Source organism: Pelodiscus sinensis, chromosome 3 (genome assembly GCF_052426305.1).
Source record: "Pelodiscus sinensis isolate ZL-2025 chromosome 3, ASM5242630v1, whole genome shotgun sequence".
Taxonomy (NCBI): Eukaryota; Metazoa; Chordata; order Testudines; family Trionychidae; genus Pelodiscus; species Pelodiscus sinensis.
Genome location: NC_143054.1, coordinates 192,759,101 through 192,780,540, shown reverse-complemented (window position 1 = coordinate 192,780,540; position 21,440 = coordinate 192,759,101). Strand labels below are relative to the sequence as shown.

The following is a 21,440-nucleotide window of genomic DNA, read 5'->3' as shown; positions in this document are numbered from 1 at the left end:
ATTCTGAATGTCCATTCATGAGAGTAGGAGAATCATAACTCACCATGGGCTTTATTCACATGTAACAGGTTCACCTACCTTTGTGATCAAGGGTCCTTTGGATGCAGAGGACTATTGCTGTCTGTGTTGTGTGTGATCAGCACACAACTCACTCCCTGTGTCCTGGCTTTATGTGGGTGTCAGCTTAGTAACCAGTGTGTGTGGGTGGGGAGGGGGGGAACTGCTGGGATGAAAACCAGCAGAATCTGAAAACCCCATGCATGGGCAAAGTGAACAAAAGTCTCACAGGCCACACATACAACCTTCTGGGTAACCCTTGCCCATCACTGGTCCAGGAGTTCTACATGAGGTAAAAGGTGCATACACCCTGCCTGGCCCATTGGCATCCTCCCACCCACATCTCTACACAGGAACTAGCACTGATTGTGCTGGAAGGGGAGCTGCTGTATCGGTGGAGGCTGGGGACAAGATTTACCCACTGTGGTTTCATTGTCTGATTTTCAGCAGTGTTTCCACTATGGCCAGTGGCCCCAGAGGTGCTCAGTGTCTCTGAATGGAGCCTATTGATATTTTTTTTTCTTCTGACCATGCTCTGTACACAGTGTTCAAGCAAGCCTTTATTTGGAAGCAAGCAAAGGCACTAGTTATTCCTCAGGGCTATGGCCTACGTCAGGGCTGGCGAACCTCAGGCCTGGGGGGCCGTATGCAGCCTCCAGCTTGCCTGGATCTGTCCCCCGAGGCTCCTGGCTCCCCCTCTGCTGCCACACACACACACACACACACACACACACGTTTGCTTCTTACTTGTGTGCTGCCCCCGACTGATTTTTCTGTGGGTCAGTGCCCCAGACCCAGAAAAGGTTCCCCACCTCTGGCCTAGATCCACAAAGTTATTTAGGCTCTTAGCATCTATTGAAATCCACAGGCCTCAGGAACTTAAATAACGTTGTGTATCTAGGTCTATGCACCTGATCCCGTGTTCACTGACAGTCCCAGGGAAAGTTGCCCATTTCCTTCAGTGTGTGCTTGATTTGGTCCTCAATCTTACACATCTTTCAAATTCCAATCTTCAGCTTTGTGGGTGTGTGGGTGGGTGGAAGGGTTTTGCTGGGGCTTTGTAGAAAACTTTTGGGGTAAGACCATGCATATGACACATCTGGCAAAATGATGAGTGGGTGACAAACACAGTAAGAACCTCTGAAAACATGGGATTATAATGAACATGGTGAAGCATTCCTTAGCAGGCAGGCACTGTCCCAGTGTGAATGTTCTGTCATATGTACCCCTCTACCTTTTAAGCAGATGTCCCTAAATTTCTGTCACCTTTCAAAAGAGACATTCTATGGGCCTGAGACTGCTGGAATTCAGCATAGTTTCATTCACTTCAGCGAACCAAAGTTACACTGGCGGATATGGCCCAATTTATAAGACAAAGACTCCTTAATTACTAGTTAATCGCTCTCTGTTGATATAATGCCAGTGGTAATTAATCCCAACGCCATATCATTGTAGCGGGGCTAGCAGTGGGAGCCGGGAAAATGCAAGCAATTGGGGGTGAGTTGCTTTTGTATTATTGCAGAGTGCACCTACAGACCACAGCTCCAGTAAATTCCTGTCTACCTGCTGTCTGCAGCAGCGTAACAGGAGGGGCAGACGTCCCCCATCCATACCTTTTGCGTGTATATGAATAGTGCTGATTGTTTTACACCCTCTGAAAAAGTTTATTGATCCCCTTCCCCTGCACCTCCGATATGTCAAGTGATGGGATAATTCTCATCCTCTTTGACTGAGGAGTTTTCTCGTTCTTAAATGCCAGGGCATAGTCAAAATACAGGACTATGTAGCACTTTAAAGACTAACAAGATGGTTTATTAGGTGATGAGCTTTCGTGGGCCAGACCCACTTCCTCAGAACAAATTGTGGAAGAAAATTGGCATGACCATATATACCAAAGGGATACAATAAAAAAAAAGTGAACACATATAAAATTGACAAATCAGATTTTAGAACAGAGGGAGAGTGAGGGGGGAGGTTAGTGTCTATGAGATAATGATATTGGGGAAGCTATCTTTGTAATGGGTAAGGTAGTTAGCATCTTTGTTAAGGCCCATTCCTAAAGCGTCACATTTAAGCATGAAGGACAGTTCTGATGTTACCCTTTGTAGTCTGGTGTTAAAGTATCTTTGAAGTCAGATACATGTAGTTAGGTCCTAATAAACCATCTTGTTAGTCTTTAAAGTGCTGCATAGTCCTGCCTTTTGTTACAGCAAGACCAGACTAACACGGCTGCATCTCTGTTAAATAGGACATAGTCAGACACTCCTGGAAGAGGCGAAAGTCTTAAAACTTCCGTGGGCGTTTTGGAGGACATAGAGATTATGATGGGCGCTGGTTAGCAGACACAGGGCACCACATTCTGCTCCCCCCTAGTAACTCCCCCGAAGTACTTGGGCTTTTTTCTGGCTACACACAGGGACCTTTCAGAGCCGTGACGACCTCTGCTCGGGCTGGGAAGGCAAGCGAACAATGTGTTTTCTTTTAGCCGAGCACAAACAGACTAATTCCTCCCGCAGCCGGTTTTGAGTCGGCCCGTTTTCCAAGCAGCGCTCTCAGAAAATATTGTGCGCCCCTTGGCTATGGGGAGGGCGATCGTGAAAACCCCCCCAAATACCAACAGAAGCCTTGACTTGCTGTTAGCGCATGACATCGAGCCAGAGTGACAAGGGCGCGGGATTGATGGCACTGCAGTGCCTCGACACCCCGTTTTATAGCGCTGGGAGCAACACAGCCCGTCTCCACCACTTGCCAGAGCCGCGTCTGATCTAGAGCAGAAGCAGGAGCCTTCGAAGGCGTCAGTGGCTAAGCCGAGGCAAAGGGGGTGGCCGAGGATTTCTGTTAACCCCAGAGCTGCCGAGCGCCCCCCAGTGCTTCTGCGTGCGCCACTCAACCACCCCCAAGCAGGCGACGCCTTTGGATCCATTCGCAGGGCGCACACGCGGCAGGCGGCTGGGACCTGCAGGTGCTGAAACAAGCCCAGAAGTAGCCTCGAGCTTGTGCTGCAGCTGAGCCGGGGGGACCTTGGACAGCTCTTCCCCCCCCCCCCCCCTCCAGGCGTTTCTCCAGCCCCCACTTCTCCTGCCGCCGCCGCCTCCTCTCCGTGCCACGCCGCGCTCTTGGCGCATTCGCAGCCCGCCCGCGCATCGCCGAGTGGAGTTCCCGGCTCCAGCCGCCTCTGCTTTGGCGCACCCGGGAGAGAAGCATGGAGGGGAGGCTGCTCCGAGCCGCTCTGCGCGTCCCGGGACTGCTGCTGTGCCTGGTCTGTGAGTATCGCGCTCACCCCAGCGCGGAGAGGCTGGGTCACCTGCCCGGCGGCTCCCGGCTTGCAAGGAGCCTGCTGCGGGGAGCTCCGAGCAGGATGCGCTGGAGCTCAGGCGCCGGGCTGGCTCCCCAGAGAAGCGCTTGCCCTAAAGCCCGTTCATGTCTCGCCAAGGGCTTTAGCGCCCGGCTGGGCGCGGGGGCTGCCGAGGAGCGGGGCCAAGCTGCCACTTGTGCCCCCCTCCGCGGAGCCTGACAAGGGGGATCTGTTGCTTTTGTGGTTTGGCCCGCAGGTGCCGTGGCTCGGGTCGGGGCGGAGCAAGAAGTGGAGAACCTCTCCGGGCTCGCCAGCAGCCCCGAGAAGGACATTTTCGTGGTGCGGGAGAACGGTACCACCTGCCTCATGGCAGAATTCGCAGCCAAAGTCATCGTCCCTTACCAGGTGTCGGCCAGCAATTTCGTGGATGTAAGAAGAGCTCGCGGCGCGCTTAGCTTAGCTTAGCAAGGGCGTTAGGTTCGGGTGGGGACCTACCTGCACCTCCCCGCCCGGGTGCGCTCCAACGGAGCCTGGGCGCTCGCTTCGCCTCGCACCCCAAAGGCACCCGGCGTCCTTATGCAGCTCGCAGCCCCTTTCCCTCGCTTCCCTGCACTGCCAAAGAGGGGAGAAAGATATTGGTGATCGTTGAACCCTCCCCACCCATTTTCAATTCGCTTCCCAGCAGAATCCGTAGCGGAACGGGTAGGAACAGGGGATGCATCTGCATTTGGTGCTTTGGGAGAGGGGCAGTTGTCAAAGGTCTGAACTAGAGCATGGGAAAACCCAGTTCCCTAAAGCCAGACGGATCCGCATTGCTGTGTCTACACTCCTTGTGCCTACCCACAAAGGACGTAATTTTTCCCCTTTGGGTGGGAGGGAGGAGGGAGGAAGGACGCATTTCTCTGCTATTTTATACTGGAGCCCATGTACACGATCCCCTTCTCCTGCCATGAACAGCCAGGGCTGGTGCCAGTAACATTCTTTTGTGTGTGTGTGGTTTGTGTGTGTGTGTGTGTGTGTGTGTGTGTGTGTGTGTGTGTGTGTGTGGTTTGTGCACTTAGCTGATAACAGAAGAAGCTGGGATTCCACTTTCCCGAGGAGCAGAAATGAAAGGAAAATGTGGCCCTACAGAATCGGAACTCCAGATCTCTTGGCTAGACAAAACTTACACCCTCAAACTCTATTTTCTCAAGGTAAGTGACTCTACAATCACTGTGTGCGCTGCTTTTTGTTTTCCTTTTGTCAACCAAAAGCCAATGACCTTTCACTCCCGCCAAACCAGCCCGAGGTCTTAAATTCGGATTCGTGTTAACGTCTGGTGAGGAAACACCCTGCATTCGTGCCACCCTGCATTCGGGGTGGGTGACACTAGATGTGAGACGGAGCCACAAATGTCCTAAAATGACCCGAGCGGTGCATTTTAAATCCCAGGAAGCTCTTTTACTGAAATGACCATCGGGATTTAATTGGCAGGAAGGCCACAACACCAGCAAAGGGCAGGAAGCCTTCTGGAAAATGAACAAGATCCTGTTTGTCTATGACACTTCTGAGCCCACCTACTTCAAAGACGCCGTCAACCGTAAGTGCAGGCTTGTAAAGGCCTCTCCGAGCCGATTTGCTTTTCCCTTAAGTCCTCACCCCAGGGCTGTAGAAGAGGTTATAAGATGAAATCGAGAAGATTATGTATTGAAATCAATAGATTTAAAAATAAAATGTGTGTCTACTGCAAACAGCTAATCACCCCATTCTCACCAGCCTATCCCTCATGCCTGGGAAATGCCACTTTTCACCCAGGCCTACAGCACGAACAGATAAAGAAGGAAAACAGGAAGAGACCCTATCATCTGAGGAAGTGGGTTTTGCCGAGGAAAGCTCACGATACTATATATTGTTTGTTAGTCTCTAAGGTGCCACAGGACTACTCACTTGTTTAAAAGTTACAGACTAACACAGCTACCCCTCTGAGACTTTCTAGTCCACTGCCATCCTCCCATTTCGATGTTCTTTTCCTTTACAATTTCCTGGCAGTCCCCAGATATTCTCCTTGCTGGGAGGAGAAAACCCTTCCCCCACCTCCAATCTGTTTGCCAGGCAAAGCCCTCCTCCCTCTTTTCCTTAAGCACAATATTTCTGCCTTTGGGAGGTGCGGTCAGTGGTTTTCTAACCAGGGCAGGATAGAGCTACGGAAAAACGTGCCCATTTTCATCCGCTCTTTGCCTCTGCTATGGCAGGCTGGCAGGTCTACACTCCCATAGCTATACTCAGGAGAATAAGGAAGTGAAGTGAATTTCCAGTCCTTCTAGTACCCCTTCCACATGCTGTGAGAGCCCCCGTTTCATCCTCAACCTCTGATCATTGCCCCTGGCTGTTAGGCACCAGATCCTGTTCCCAGACAGATCACTGGGTGTTTTGCAATTGACTTAAATGGGAACTAGATTTCAGGCCCTACCTCAGGCTAATTGGAAGGAAATAACTTTTTGATTGAATCACTCAAACGCTAAGAGGGATGGACATTTACCTGTTGTTTTCTGATTCGGGGATTGCACTGTTGCTACTGTTTTCTCTCTCTCTTTTTTACCACATTCCATTTCATTTCATAATTTTTCCTGCTTCCCTCACCTAATTTTGTTTCTTTTCATACTTCTCCTCCCACCACTCCTTTCCTCTACTGTGTATGAATAACATCTCACCTGGATGCTATTGGGGGAACTTTCAGCACCATCTTCTCGACACGTTGAAACGCAGAGGTCACCTTTTCCGTCCTATTAATTGCGGCCACCTCTGAATATTTCAGCACGATTTTGATCCCATTGTATGCCATAGTTGTCATTCTTAGCTCCCAGCAGTTCAGTTCTCTTCCAAGCACAAAACCTAGGGAAAGACATTCTGCGATTTCAGTTACATTTACAAATAATTCAGTAAAGCGGGACAGCTACAGCTTCATTCCCACTGCTCATAAAGTTTTTTTCAAAGCGCTACTTGCAATACATTTCTCCTCTATGCTCAGGGAGCGCATAGGGAATTTGTATATTTATAAATGTGTGTAAGTTATAGAAAAAATATCTTGCTGTGTAAGTCTGCGATCCTGAAGACAGGCACCTCAGATACTGTCATACTGGACTGGGGTCTTATTTTGTTCCATTGGTTGTAAGAGCCTTATTTTTTCGTTTTGATGGCTGGTATAACATCACACTTCCCATTTTGTCACTAAGGGCATGTGTAAACTACGGGGTTTTTTTCGAAAGAGGATATGCAAATTCTGCAGAATTTGCATGTTTTCTTCCAATCTCACTTTCACAAGAGGATCCGTGAAAGTAGTCTGGATGCAGTTTTTTCTGGAAAAAACCCTTTAAAAAGAAACAAAACACGTAAACCTCCTTTTCTAAGGAACAGCAGTTTTTTTGAAAAAGGTTTTTTTTTTTTCCGAAAAAACCTGTGTCCAGACTACTTTCACTTTCGAAAGAGCCTCTTTTGAAAGTGAGATTGGAAGAAGATATGCAAATGCCACATGAATTTGCATATTCTCTTTAAAAAAATGCTGCATAGTCTAGACATAGCCTAAGAATGCCAGCTTCACTTAGGGGGGAAGGGCACATTCCTTCTTTTCTATGAAGAACATAGTCTTTTGGGTAACAAAATGGGTGCGTTTTTACTGAAAGATAAAGCGTGTGCCAAAAGGGTTTGCATACCTTAGTGCACCACCAATGCTTGAGTCTATAACGTAATGTGCAACCTTGACTTTGGAATAGCTTTTTACCTTGCAGTGGTTATCTTGCATGCCGCCTGTACATAACCTTCATACACAGAGCAAATATGAAGCCCTGCTTCTCTTCTATGTGAAACCTAATGATGAACACAAGAGCTGCAGATGAGCAGAAAGTTACTCATCATTCCATACAGCTGATCATGTGCCGGTTTGTATTTAGAAATAGGTTTGCCATAATGAGAAAATTTTGCCGTAGGATTTCTACTTGGCCAATGCTCATTTTATTTTATTTCCAAAAAACACAGTAAGATCTAGGTAACTAACCAACCACACTTATCTATGTTCTTCCTGAACATGGGTAAATGTGCCTTTTCTCAAGTGAAGCTGGCCTTCCCATTGACAATTCTCCCTGCACTTAGAGGTGAAATGTGTTGCAAGTAGCCCTCCGAAGAACTCTATGAGCAATGGACATGAAGCTGAGGACATCCCTATATCATTGAATCATTTCTAAAGGCAACTCCACATGAAGAAGGTATTTTTCCAGGTTTTGGGATGAGTGTGTCCAGTTTTTTTGCACCCCAATACAGAGGCTAAGTGTAATCGTGTGCTTGCTGTTGCCTGCATATTGGGAGTATGGGGCCGGATCCAAAGCATGCTGAAATTTATAGAAAAACCTCTCATTTACCTGAATGTATTTTAAATCAAGCCCTCTCTGAGGCCAGCACTCCTACCATCAATGCTGTTTGAGAAAGGAAGAACAATGCCTTCATTGTACACTTGGAATCGAAGGATAGGTTCCGACCGCCGAATGCTTGGTCCAGTCACTGTACTCTGTCCCAGAGCGATAGCCCTGTTAGTCTGTAACTTTAAAAAGTCCTGTGGCACTTTTGAGATTAACATATATATATATATATATATATAGTATCATGAGCTTTCGTGCGTGAAGCCAAGTTCTTCAGATGAGCTGGAGTGGAAATAACAGACCCAAGATATTCGTAACAGGGGAGAAAAAAAAGTACCTGTCAATTATAGGGCCAGCGCTAATGAAGCTAATTAAGAGGGCTGAAAGTGTCCCACTCTTAGCTTTTGATGTAACAATGTAGTTGTTAGAGGCAGGGGAGATTGGCTTTATAATGCGACATCCTAAAATGCCTACTGTCAATGTACTGAATGTGGAGTGTTGCTGCTCCCGAGAGCCCACCCTCCTCTTGGTTGGGTCTGGGGAGGCTGAGGTTGCTCATCTGCCCACCTGCCTTCCCTGTGGTGTGTGTGGGGGTGGGAGCAAGGAGGTGGTTTGGCTCCTATGGGGGTGGGGCCTTGGCAGAAGGGGTGGGGCTGAGGGCTTACCTCCCCCGGTCCTACCTTCACTCACCACCCATGCTGGCAAGTGCCAGATTGGGGGATCTAACTGTTCCACTCCTGTTCTTGTGGCCTTGACAGCTGGGAAGCACACGGCCAGCTCACACCACCTTTCCGCCTTAGTCACCCCGGCTGGGAAATCCTACGAATGCCAAGCTCAGCAGACCATCTCCCTCACCACCAGCGACCACCAGAGAACGGTCATTCTCTTGCTGTCAGAAGTCCGCATTCAGCCCTTCGACATCAGCGCTGACTTTGTCTTCAGCGAAGGTAGGCGCCTGGGGCAAAATCACTTGGGGCATCCTCTCTGGCCTCGCCCTACATGGCTTGCACATCCCAGACTCCTAGGGGCCTCCATGGGAGTGGTGAGTGTACTAGCTATACAGAATCAAGCTTCTTATTGGGCCATGCAGCATGCTCCTTGCCTTCAAACTCCCCCGGGGAATTAGGCGCTGAGGCACTTTTGAAAATCCCAGTGTAGTGCAGACAGGCGGAATAGAACCTGGGACCTCTGGAGCTTTGTGCATGAGTGTCTACCACTTGAGCTAAAAGCCAATTGGCTCTTAGCTAAGGCTGTAGAAGAAACGCATTCTTGCTCTCCAGTGTAAGTGGTCTAGGTGCCAGTCGATGGAACAATGAACCACACCCAGTAGGTGCATGGGTTACACCAGCAGGTGGCTATCTGAATCACTAGCAGCCCAAATCCCCTTTCCAGTCTGGCCCTAGGCTGTCTGCTTTTTGTGGGGCAAATGACAACCAGTTGTGATTTGGCAAAGTTATCAAGGTGCTTTTTGCGTGTCCATAAGTTCTGTGATGCAGCTTCCAAATGGCCAGCCAGCATTCTATTGATTGGTCTGCATAAGGGAAGTCTGGGCCTTTCTAATGATTAGCAAAGCTGCATAGGTGACTCGTGGTTGTGCTCGGGGGGTGGGGAGATGCACCACTCCCCTCTGTGCTCACACCAAATTTCCTTTTGCTAAATGGGGTGCCCCTCATGCCCCCTCCCTGTTCCTCAGGATGGCTCTCCCTGCACCCCCCGTCCCTCACAGTGAAGGTGTGTGCAGGAGGTAGAGGTTCAAAATGTCTTTTCAGCACTTCTTCTCCAGGTCTGAAACTGGCTGTAGGCAGGATTGGTGGAGGAGGAGCAGCTGCATTGAGACTGGGTTATGAGGGGAGGTGAGGGGCAGAGGCTGTGGCAGCAGCAGGAGGAATGAAGGGCAGGGAGACCCAGGCTGCTACTTTTACCTGTCCAAGCTATTGCTGGCTCTTCATGCTCCATAGAGTTTGTTGCTTTCTCAGAAGCTGGGATGTAACCTATTGAGCATGAGTGGAGTTGCACACCACTGACTGGGGACTATTGATACATTGGTCGATGGTCCAGAGAGCTGCATTTGTTATATGGTGTATTGTGAATAGAGCAAGAATCTGGACATGCAAAATGGTTTTGTGGTCAAGGCACTGGGTCAGGTCTCTGGAGATGCGGGGGGGGGGGGGCAATTCTCAGTTCTGCTACCGATGTCCCGTGTAACCTTGATCAAGTCCCTCCTGCCGTTTTTGATTCAGCCCCCTGGAGATGCTAATACTTCCCGATGCAGTCATGTTGCTCAGGAGCTATAGTGATAAATGTCGTAAAGCCATTAAAGAAAGAACAAACAGTCCTTATTCAGTGCAGTGTTTGGAGGGGGGTGGAGCAAATGAGGCATGAAGCCCCACACTGAACAATGAAGAAAAAAGAAATGTTGAACGGTTGCTTTTGCCATTGCGTGCCATCCATCTTGTGCACTGAATGAGGCGGGATCCTGCAGGAAAAGTAGTATAAGATCATGTAATTAGTCAGTTTCCTGTAATTCGCAGGCAGCTATAGGGGAAGAATTAAAGATGGGCGTCATCTTTAACTTTGTCATTTCCTCACTGTTTGGTACTTCATTCTTTTAATGTTATATTTTAAAAAATATAGAATAGGCAGAAGTTGCTTCTGTGTTTTGTAAGTTTTTTTTTCAAATTTGCCAACTTTATGATAAAAAACGCCTCCAGTTTAACAGTAAATATTGCCAAAATAGTATTTTTTTCAACTTTTTTTTGTTCAGAATCTGCTTTTAGCACATTGTGCTGTGGCCTTTATTTATTAATTTATTTATGGCTGCAAGTATGTTTGTACCTGAAATGCTTAGTTCAACACTCTTATGTGTATTAATACTTAAAGGGTAAAATCCTAGCCCCATTGAAGTCAATGGGGATTTTCCCATTGATGTCCATGCAACCAAGATTTCATCCAAGGTTTTTTTCGGTAGGATTTGATTCTGTTTTCTTATAACTCAGGCAAAACTCCCAGAGAACTGAATTCTGCTGTGTTATTTGGTGATCATCTGGCATCATGCCACTGACTGATTTAGAGTGATTCTGATTTTATACTAGGTTTTAATTTGGACCAAAGGTCATTTTGCCTGAGTTAGTTTTTTATTATCAGCCCTACAAATTCCAGCTTCACTGAGTTAATTAAATCTATTATTATTGCCTAAGCAAGATGAAATAAATAAAATGTGGAGTAGCCAGATCTGTTACTAACTAACCGATGATTAGAAAAGGGTGGTGCTACTTGTCAAACATAACATTTAAAATACTGATTTGTGTAATTCTGTCTGGGGAAAATAACTCACGGTAGTTCTACAAATACTGCAAACCACAGTGCTTATTACTACACGTACTATTCCCCCAAATTATGTAGCAAACATTTGATGTTCTAGGCACTGACTCAGCGGGAGCGCGATGGCTGCATACTCACAGTGAAGCTGGGAGTAAATTATGTAATTCTTCTATATAGGTTCAAATAACTCCTGTATACCATGCCAAAGGAGCATGTACTCTGTATAGGTCACATATTTTACAGGAAAAATATTGTAGACATTTCAGGAGATTTTCTGACACTTTTCAGATGCTATTTTTTTTATCCCTCCACCTGCAAATCTAGGCTTCCTAGTACAATGGATACAACTCTACAGACCTTCAGGGTGAGGGTAAAGTTATAACTAAAATATGCACATTCTTATTAAAATTACCCAGTCTAGCTTTTCTGTCTGTGTATAATACCCGAGTTGTAAAGTCTGCCATCTCACAGCAGAACAGGCAAGCAAGTAGCACTTTACATCATTGACAAAGGGCCTTTCCTGATTTTCTCATGGCACAAAGCCTCTCTTTTAACCATAATGGGCTTTTGGAGATCATCATGTATATGTGTCACTTGTCCAAGACTTGACACCATTCAGGATAGATCTAGGGACACTGTAACTACATGTGGGAATTTGAGGAAAAAGGGGATTATTTCTTTGGCAAGCTTGTGCGCGCGCACGCGCGCGCGTGTGTGTGTGTGTTTTGAATGGTGGCTGTTGAATTAGTCCCAAAGGAAACTAAATAGCAGGCAGCATACAGATGAGGTGAGCTGAGGTAGTCAGAGATGCCTGATAGATGTAAGTTACCACATTGCTCCACCATTTACCAAATGGTCTGCCATTCATCATGTGCATATCATTCCTACATATGAGGGATGTCTGTGTGTTCGGGGCACGTATGTAAATAAAAATTTTGCATTATTATTTGTTCAGCTTGGGATCTCCCGCTAGTCTTAAATTACAGTAATTAGCCTGCTCCTTTGCAGCTCATTAATTTCACATTTAGTAACATTTTTATTAATTAGGAACAAGCCACATAATGCTTTAAAATATATTAGACTTGAGAAAGAGATCTGCTAAATCTGAAAATACTTTTATCTGCAGGAGGACTGGTGCCTTTTTAAAACTGAGGTATTAGTATGAATTAAATATTGAGCACGCTTCTCCTTATGGTATACAAATTGGCTTAAAAAAACCATCCCATAGAAGCTTACAGAGAATTGTAGCTTTTGTTAATTGTTAAACTAATCCAATAAAATGTCTCTTGCACTTTTGGTGCATATTTGTCCTTAAGCCCTTTCCCCCAACACTTTCAAACACTTTCATTACTTTATTTCTTTATTATACCCAACACTAGCACTGGTTGAACACTTTTTGTTTGAAACCTTTTTGTGACAAAAAGAACCTGTTTTGAAAATGGATTTTTCTGTTAAATATTCAGCTGAAAAAAAGAAGGGTGAGGACACCCAGAATTAACCCCCCCACAAGCAGCCAAAAATATTCAGTTTTTGTTTTTTACTGAAATAAAAATTGCCCAATTTTTGTGTGATTGTATGTATTGTTTCCAGGTAGATCTATTCAGCTTGTATTTGCCATATGGCCTTCTACTTCCCTATTCCTGTTCTAACTAACTCTTAGTACTTTCCTACACACACAAAATAATGATTTAATAATACTGGTAGGCTGTGTCTAGACTGACAAGTTTTTCCGCAAAAGCAGCTGCTTTTGTAGAAAAACTTGCCAGCTGTCTACACTGGCCACTTGAATTTCCGCAAGAACACTGACTTCCTACTGTCTGAAATCAGTGCTTCTTGCGAAAATACTATGCTGCTTTCGTTCGGGCAAAAGTCCCTTTTGCGCAAAGCTTTTGCGCAAAAGAGCCAATGTAGACAGCTCAGTTTTGTTTTGCGCAAAAAAGCCCCGATTGCGAAAATGGCGATCGGGGCTTTTTTGTGCAAAAGCGCGTCTAGATCGGCACGGACGCTTTTCCGCAAAAAGTGCTTTTGCGGAAAAGCGTCCATGCCAATCTAGACGCTCTTTTCTGCAAATGCTTTTAACGGAAAACTTTTCAACATTTGCGGAAAATCATGCCAGTCTAGACGTAGCCATATAGTTGAAGTAGTACAGCCTCTTAGCATGGACACTATTATAGAGGCCTAAATGTGCTTACACTGTACAACTTATTCCTTATAAAGGAAGGGGAAACAAACAAACAAAAAAACCAGTAATCCTGTAAAGAAGACACGTACTTATGCAGCAAAAAGGAGGTTGGAACTGGGGTGGAATAGGAATTAGGGGAGGGACTAGGAATAGGGACGCTGCGAATTAGTGGAACCACAGAGATATGTACCTCTGCAAGAGTCAGATTTTCAAGCCTGCTCAGTTCTTTTCAAAATCTAGCCACATGTGAACACTGAATATTTCTGCACATCTGGCCCACCACGGCAAATCCCAAGTCAATGGGAATCTTTTCATCAGCGTTGACTATGATCCCATATTTTGCTGGTTCTGGCCAAAATTTCTGGTAGGGAAATTGTTTTTTAATCTAATTAATGTCTGTTCTAATGTGGAAGGTTGAAGGAGAAAACGAAAGCTTTAGCCAACAGCATAGGTACTCATGTGGGGCGGGGGACGGGGGAGAGGAGGAGGAATCATGTTATCAACTTATAAAGGGCACAGTTTTAGGGAGGCCTGAGTCTCATCTCTTTTTACATGGGTGTGTATCAGGAATTACTCAATAGAGTTATACCAGTGCGTGTAAACAGCATAAATGAGAAGAAAGACAGCCTGTGTGCTTTTCGCCTTCTATTGAGTATGGAGTATGGATTAAGCCTTTACCACAGAAACATATGTTGTGCTTCCTCTGACAATATGAGGCTCCTAAGGAATAAATGACCATGCATAAATAATGTGTGTGGAGTATATATTTTAGAATACAGATCTATAGATGACACCACATTTGCATATCTTGCCTCATTGAGTTCTGGGGGAGGGAGGTTAATCCAAGACAGCCTTTTGTTTGCTGAGCAACTGTCTGAAAGAAAAAAAGTGACAAGAAGGATAAGTTGTTCCTTCTTGCTCACAAAACACCTAGGCCTGATCCAGCAATGCGCTCAAACACACGCTTAATTTTAAGTGTGACAAATCCCACTGATTTCAATGGGCTTGCTCTGTGCTTAGAAGTTAAGTATGTGCTTTTGTGCTTTATTGGACTGGGGCCAAAACAATTTCTCTGCTACTATGGGAAAGCAGATGAGGGTATGGGGTGGAGGTTTCTCCCCTCAGCGAGCACGTGTGCTGTCATTAAGGGGAATTACGTGACCCACGATGACGTGTAATGGTACAATCACAAGGAGATACCACCGTGCATACTAGGGAGCCAGGCCGATATGGGCATGAGGGACCCAGAACTACAGCTCCCATGAGACACCACTGTGGCTTCGGCAACTCAGAAGTTAATCTTGATATGAATTGCAAAGCCCAATTTTGATTTTCCTGATGGAAAATTCCTCCGAGATTGATCTTTTCCTGCAGAAAAATGTGGATTTCAATGAAATCCTCATTTCTGATGGGACAACGTGTGTTTCAGCCGAAATATTTTAACTGACCCACCATTAAGAATGTAGTCTGGAGCATAGAGTAGGAGCTGGGGAGTGAGGAGTGATGGGTTTTACAGCTGGGTCCTCAACTCACTCTGTGGAAGGCCCTTCATTTTTGCATCACGCCTTCTTCTATCTCTCTGGGGCCATGTCGACACTAGGAAACTATTTAGAAATTAGTAAATTCAACTTAGTAACTCCCCATTTAACAAATTAAAAGCCTCGAAATTAGCCTGAGGCAGGCTCTTTTAATGTGGATGTTACAGAAAGCACTGGGGTGTAATTAGTTCAAATTACTCCAGGGAGAAGTTATTTCGAAATAGTGGCACTGGCCCATCCACACTACCATTCTTTCAAAATAACTATTTTGGAATTAGTGTTACTCCTGATGAAAAGCAGGAGTTCAGATTTCAAATTGAGTGGCCTGTTATTTCGAAATAATGGGCTTGGTAATGGATGCTCCGCTTATAAATTTGACTGAAGAAGGGATATTTTGAAATAAAGTCCTACTGTAGACCAGAACACATACCTACCACCAAGAGGTGTGGTGAGTCTCAGTGTTTGTAAAGTGCTTTGCTCTCCTGGTACAAAAGGGGCTAGATAAATGCAAAATATTATGATTATTTATCCTGTGAACAATCAGAGTCCATAGCATTTTAATTCCCTCGGGAAACACATGCTTGCTTAAAACTCAACCCGCCTTCCATTGCACACAGTTCCATGGCCACAGCCTAACTCCTGCTTAGGCTTTTAAGAACAAGTTAGACAAACCTCTGCCAAGGGTGGTCAATGTTTACTTGGCCCTGCCTCAGAGCAAGGAGCTTGACTAGATAACCTCGCGTGGTCTTGTCCAGCTCTCCAATTTTACGATTCCGTGACTCTTGCTGTGTCCACTGGTCAGGCAAGACTTGGGAACCCAGAGTGAAATGGTGATTAGAATGGTCAGTCAAACAGCAGACCATGTTCATCTGGCTGAAGAGCTCTCATAGACAGGATAGGGAGACATCCTTGCTATTGACCCTACAGACCCAACCCGGTAGAACTCCACTCCACTCCACTCCACTCCACTCCACTCAGTCTTCATTGACCCAGTGGTTGGGAGTCACAGAAGGGCAAGATCCCTGTTGAGTCACACAAAGATTTGGGAAGTGATTTGCATCAATTTCGCTGTCCCCCTCACCTTGTTTCTATCTACACACCAAAGAACTCCACAACACCCCTCCCCCAAAAGACTTGGACCTTTTCCACCCTTCTTCTCACTTGGACCCTCAGGTCATTTCGAGTTGGTTGCCCTCACGAGTCTATATGGCCCTCTGGCTTCAACAGCAAAGCTTGTCATTTCCTCGCATTACAGCTGTTCAGCTTACTAGACTGCCTGATATCACTGCCAAAATTTTAATTCTTTTGTCCCAATACTTAGCATATCAGTGGCTGCTGGATATCTACACCTCGCTCATCGTTAACATCCCACCTTAAAATGTAACCAGATCATCCACCATTTCAAACATCTTAACTCCCTTCCTTTAACTGCATTTTTTCCTAAGCAAAGTATGTCCTGTGCAATGAGGCCTATCTACAAGCCAAGTTGCACATCTCAGAAGCCAACTATTATTTTATTCAGGAAATAAAGCCACAAGCCCATCTTAACAGAAAATACGTATGTCTTGCAATGTTTGCATCCACTCATGGATGAATGGAATTGGATCACTTAAAAAAAATCTTTTCATTTACAGCCTTTGGGCTAAATTATGAGGTTTTAGTCTATCATTTTTTCATATTTGATAAGGAGAAATCTTAATGATAAGGGACTGCTAAGAACTGTATGATACCCATCTCTTTAAACCCAGCCAATCAGCTGATTCGAAGTCTGAAATGTTCTTACTAGTCCCCGATCACAGGGAGATCTCTGGGAAAAGAAGGTGAGAAACTAATAGGCTGTATGGTCCATGGGGTTGCTTTGTAAATTCCTATGGGCTTGATGGATGAAAAGTGCTTTATAAGAGCAAATAAATTTGTTACTATTTATTAATTCATTTTACTTCTCTCCAACTCAACTCAAAGCAATTCTGTGTAGGGGCCCTGGCCAAAACCCACTGAAGTAGACCATTTCTTTTGCGTTAATTTGATCTGCTGTAGGGTTGTTTTACAAATCATATTTTAATTAGCCCACTTCAGTCTCTGGTTTTTGATTATGAAATACCCTGTAGACTACGGTGGGGAGGCATCGCCTTCAACCTCTAAGAAGGGGCAGTGGTGGAAGAGTGTCTGGGTAACTCGGTCAAAAAGAATTGAGGAGTCATCTCCCCTTGGTGTGGTCTACCCACCATCGAATGAGAACTAAGTTCAAGAGAGTTACATGGCAAGTATTAGTGGTGATCAGGGCCAACCCGAGCCATTTTGGCACACTGGGCCCAGGCGCGTGGCACCGCCCTGGGCGCATGGCGCATGAACGGGCCTGCCCACCAGCGTGCATGGTGCATGTACTGCCCCGCCCAGCCTGGCCACCGCTGCTGGCGTGCAACCCAGGGTGGGCCGCGCCTGGCCGTGCAGAGCCCTGTGGCTGTGGGGGGAAGGGCGCAGCTGGCCGGCGCCATGGGAATGGGGGGAGCCAGCGCTGCAGGAGCATCCCTTACAGTTGCCATCAGGCGCCCCCCATCGGTTGGCGCCCTGGGCAGCTGCCCAGCTCACCCACCCCAGCCCTGGTGGTGATGGCCATATAGACTGGTGAGGCCAGTTTACTTTGTAAACTAGTGGTTAGCAATGCACACTAGCTAATTCCCAAGGGCTTTAGGCACCTCACAAGCTTTGAGGATCTGGGCCTAAATTCCTAGAATGAGAGACAAGGAGATAGTGCGGTTCCTGTGGACGCCTTTTAGTTAGAAGAGAGGATGCAGCCAATGTTACCACTAATTTTTCCACTCAAGGGCAGAATAAAGTTTATGTGCACCGATACATATGCAAATGTGCACCACAAATAGAAACACATGCTTGTGAGCTGTGGGTGCTCTGCTAATCAGATAGGTGTCAGCTAAATCTCTCCTGAGTGGCCACCTAAGAGCTTTGTTTACAGGGAACACCAGTTACATCTTCTCTGAGTTTAATAGGACCACTAGGTCTATGTAATTCTGGCTTCTGTGGTCCTTACTCTAACTCCGCTCCTTTCAGCTCTGCCCTCTAAAGTAGCCTTTGCAGGAGGAACACCGTGGAATGCCTGTAGGCCTGAATGCCTGTGAGTTGTAAACAACTTTCCAATGGGATTCTTACGGTCTGTAGATGAGAGGGGGGTGTTTTTCATCAAACCCTGGCATCAATTTTTTGAATTCTGAATAATAATCAGTAGCCGTTTTCTCCCTCGTTTTTTTTTAACTGCACTGCAGCAATTGTGGACTTGTCTATAACAGAATACAAGTGATTAATCACTGTTCTGGCAAAAACAGGGCAGGAACTGCATTGAAAAGGAGATGGCTTAAATATTTTTCTCATTGATTTTTTTCTTACCTTCTTTGTTTTAGTTTTCTAAAGCTTAATTATAGAACTCTTTCCCCATTTAGATTAGCCCCTTTCTCCATGGCCAGCTGCATGATGTACACAGAAACTTGAATGGAAGTGTTGTGAGCCCCAGTAGCTCCAGGGAGTGGTAATACAACCCAAAGGCCAGGGCTACGATACCGGAGAAAGTCAACCTAAGATATGAGAACAGTGTAGCTGGAATTGATGTACCTTAAGGAAAATTTCTACGATGTTCCCCGCTGCGGGAGGTCAATGGAAGAAACACTTCTGTTGACTTCCCTTACTTCTCATGACCCGGTCAGCTAGAGTCGATGGGGGCACCAAAAGAGGTCGATTTAGCGGGTCCTTACTAAGGATGTAAGGATTAGTCAACTAGTCCCTTGACTAGTTGCTTTCCCCCTCCCTTGATGCCTTTATCAGAGGCAGCAAGGGCGGGAGCAGGAGCTGGTGATGGAGTGAGCTGGCTTAAAAGCTGGTTTCCCGCAGCACTATCTCTGCGGGGGACAGGGGAGGTGGGGGGGGGGGGAGGTAGCGGGGACCAAGCGTGCGCTGGGAATCAGTTGATTCCTGGCTCACACCCAGTCTCAGATGCTGCACCTCTGCTTTTTAAATGTAGTAAGAGCCTACCACAATCAGCTGTCCCGGCTCGTGCTGGGTCCCTCATGCTGCACTTCAGCCTTTTAAACGTATAAAGAGCCCACCAGCGCTTAATACATTTAAAAGGCAGAGCCGCAGCGGGGTTAGCTCCTGGGGCCGGGAGCTAACCCGCTGCAGCTCCCCCGCTTATTGACAAGCCATTGACTAGTGGATTAGTTGATTAAACTAAATTTAACATCCCTAGTTCTTACTAGGCCCGCCAAATTGCACTCTGTGAAAACAATCTCTGGAGCATCAATCTTGGGATAAGTGAAGAAAAGCCCAGAGTCTATGAGATCTAGGATGGGCAGCTCCTCAGCAGGGATAAGTTGTCAGAATGCCACTTGAACAACGTCCCTGCTGTAACTTCCTGGCTTTGTCTATGGATGGATGGTTATGCCCTTTTGTGTCTGGCACAGACAGAGGCTAAGGGACTCATATCACTAAAGGGGAAGGTAGAAGTAAAATACCAGTTCCCCTATTATTACATATGGCCGGACCTGGAACCCGGGTTACTTGACCCCAAAACACAGTCCTCTGCCGCTACCACTAAAGTTCATGTAAAAAAACAGTTAATCAGCTCTCTCTCTCTTTCTCTCTCTCTTCTTTCCCTCGTTGCAGAACATAAGTGTCCAGTGGATGAGAGGGAGCAGTTAGAAGAAACCCTACCTCTGATTTTGGGTCTGATATTGGGGTTGATGATTGTGATAACCCTCTGCGTGTACCATATCCACCACAAACTGACAGCCAACCAGGTACAAATTCCTCGGGACAGATCTCAATACAAACACATGGGCTAGGTGGCAAGATGCATCCACACAGAGTCCTTTCAGGTAGACAAAGCAAAAGCACTTTTTTTCTGTAGGTGAGGACACACACACACACACACACACACACACACACACACACACACACACACACACATCTTCTGTATAATGGCCAAATAGAGATGGAAACACTCTTCACGGTCAAAGCATCAGGCTAAGGGCAAAATTCTCTTCTCATATGCAAACCCTAATGTTTTACACTCCACACGCATGCAACGTTCCTTTTCCATACACGTATGGAGAGTTGGGTGTTGGAGGGAAGATTCACCACTCAGAATTTTGCTCTAAGCATTAATTTAGGGTATTCTTTCTTGAGAGCCATATCCTGCATTCTTGGCACACTAGAAATTCTCCGAGAAGCCAATGAAAGGAATCTGAAAGTGGCCACAAAGTAGACATTCTAGTTGGAAAAATCCAGGCCAGATCCTCAGGTGGTATAAATCAGTGTTGCTCCAGTGAAGTCAGCTGATTTTAAGCAACTGAGGAACTGACCTCACACTTAAGGTGGACAGAGGAAAGTTTGTTTTTGCTTCTTGGGACACTTCTGAGTTACACTTACAAAACTGATGATGCACAAAGTCTAGAGTACCACGCTACTGCAAGTCAACTGAGAAATGCTTCTGGCTGGGCACCCTGCACGTCTCGTGATTGTCTTTTGAAACGTTACATTGCTGCCTGCAACTGACAATTTCACAACGAAACAAAAATGTTACTGTGACTATGCAGATCATGTCAGGCGTTCTCCGATGTAACAAGAAAACATGAAATCTGAAGTCTATCCGCTAATGTCCGACATTTTTAAAATGAATTAAAATATACACGTGTCTAACATTGGGTTTGCCTTTTTATTGTGAAACAACCTATGGGCAGGGGAGCTGTCAGTCGCTGCAGACTCCTGGGCAAGGTCGGGGTGTAGGGACGGGCTCCTTGCTCCTGGGAGAGGCAGAGCATTGGGCAGAAGGGGCCGGAACAGGCAACCAGTCCTCTGTGCTGCCCAGAGTGTGGTGCACATCCCCCAGCCCTCAGAACGGCATGGAGCATAGGGTGTGGAGCTCTGGCAGCAATTTAAAGGGACCAGGGCTCTGGTCACCACCTCTGCTACTGCGGCAGTGGGGGCAGCCAGAGGTCCCCCTTTGAATCAACAGGCCCTGAGGAAGACCTGCCTAAGGGTGTCTTTAAGCACTGATCACTTAGAATGTAGAGGCACATGCAGAATGATACAAAGGTGGATTTAGTTTGCTTTGGGGGGATGTTTAGTGCAAACAGCACTGAGATGGTATGATGATGACTAGATGTACTGTCATTCGTATAGTACAATGCGACCTAAAAAAATTCACACACTCTCTTAGCCATTTGTTTATTTGCACATTTTCCTGAGGTGTTTCACTAATATGCTAATCCCTTCCCATTGAAGTCACTGGAAAGATGCACGTTTTTAGTGTGATTTCAGCCTGTGTCAAATCGACACACACTTTGCTTTTATTACCTGATTTGAAGACAGACACCTACACAGCATCTCCCTGAACTGCCTTTTGTCTGTCTTATGTTCTGAGCCAAGAATATATTAATTCAAATCCTGAAACTACTGGAGCACTTGAGGTTTTTTTATAATACAATAATATATTTAGAATTATATATTATATATATTAAATATATTATATTTTTATAATAAAAGACTATATCTAGTTCTTCTTTACACTACGGCCAGGATGGGCAGAGATGGGGTGTGTCTAAACTACAGGGCTTTGTTGACAAAAGTGGACTTTTGTCGACAAAACAATACCT

At 45.9% G+C, this 21,440-nt stretch overlaps 1 protein-coding gene across 1 annotated transcript; it reads left to right on the top strand.

The window, feature by feature from the left end:
• The first annotated feature begins 2,303 nt into the window (after positions 1 to 2,303).
• Positions 2,304 to 20,495, top strand: LAMP5 (lysosome associated membrane protein 5). The gene is made up of 6 exons (XM_089777545.1): positions 2,304 to 3,320; positions 3,609 to 3,781; positions 4,414 to 4,545; positions 4,826 to 4,931; positions 8,499 to 8,687; positions 19,450 to 20,495. Exons 1-6 carry the CDS (start codon positions 3,260 to 3,262, stop codon positions 19,626 to 19,628), a joined length of 840 nt encoding a protein of 279 aa, XP_089633671.1. The 5' UTR covers positions 2,304 to 3,259; the 3' UTR covers positions 19,629 to 20,495.
• The last annotated feature ends 945 nt before the right edge of the window (positions 20,496 to 21,440 follow it).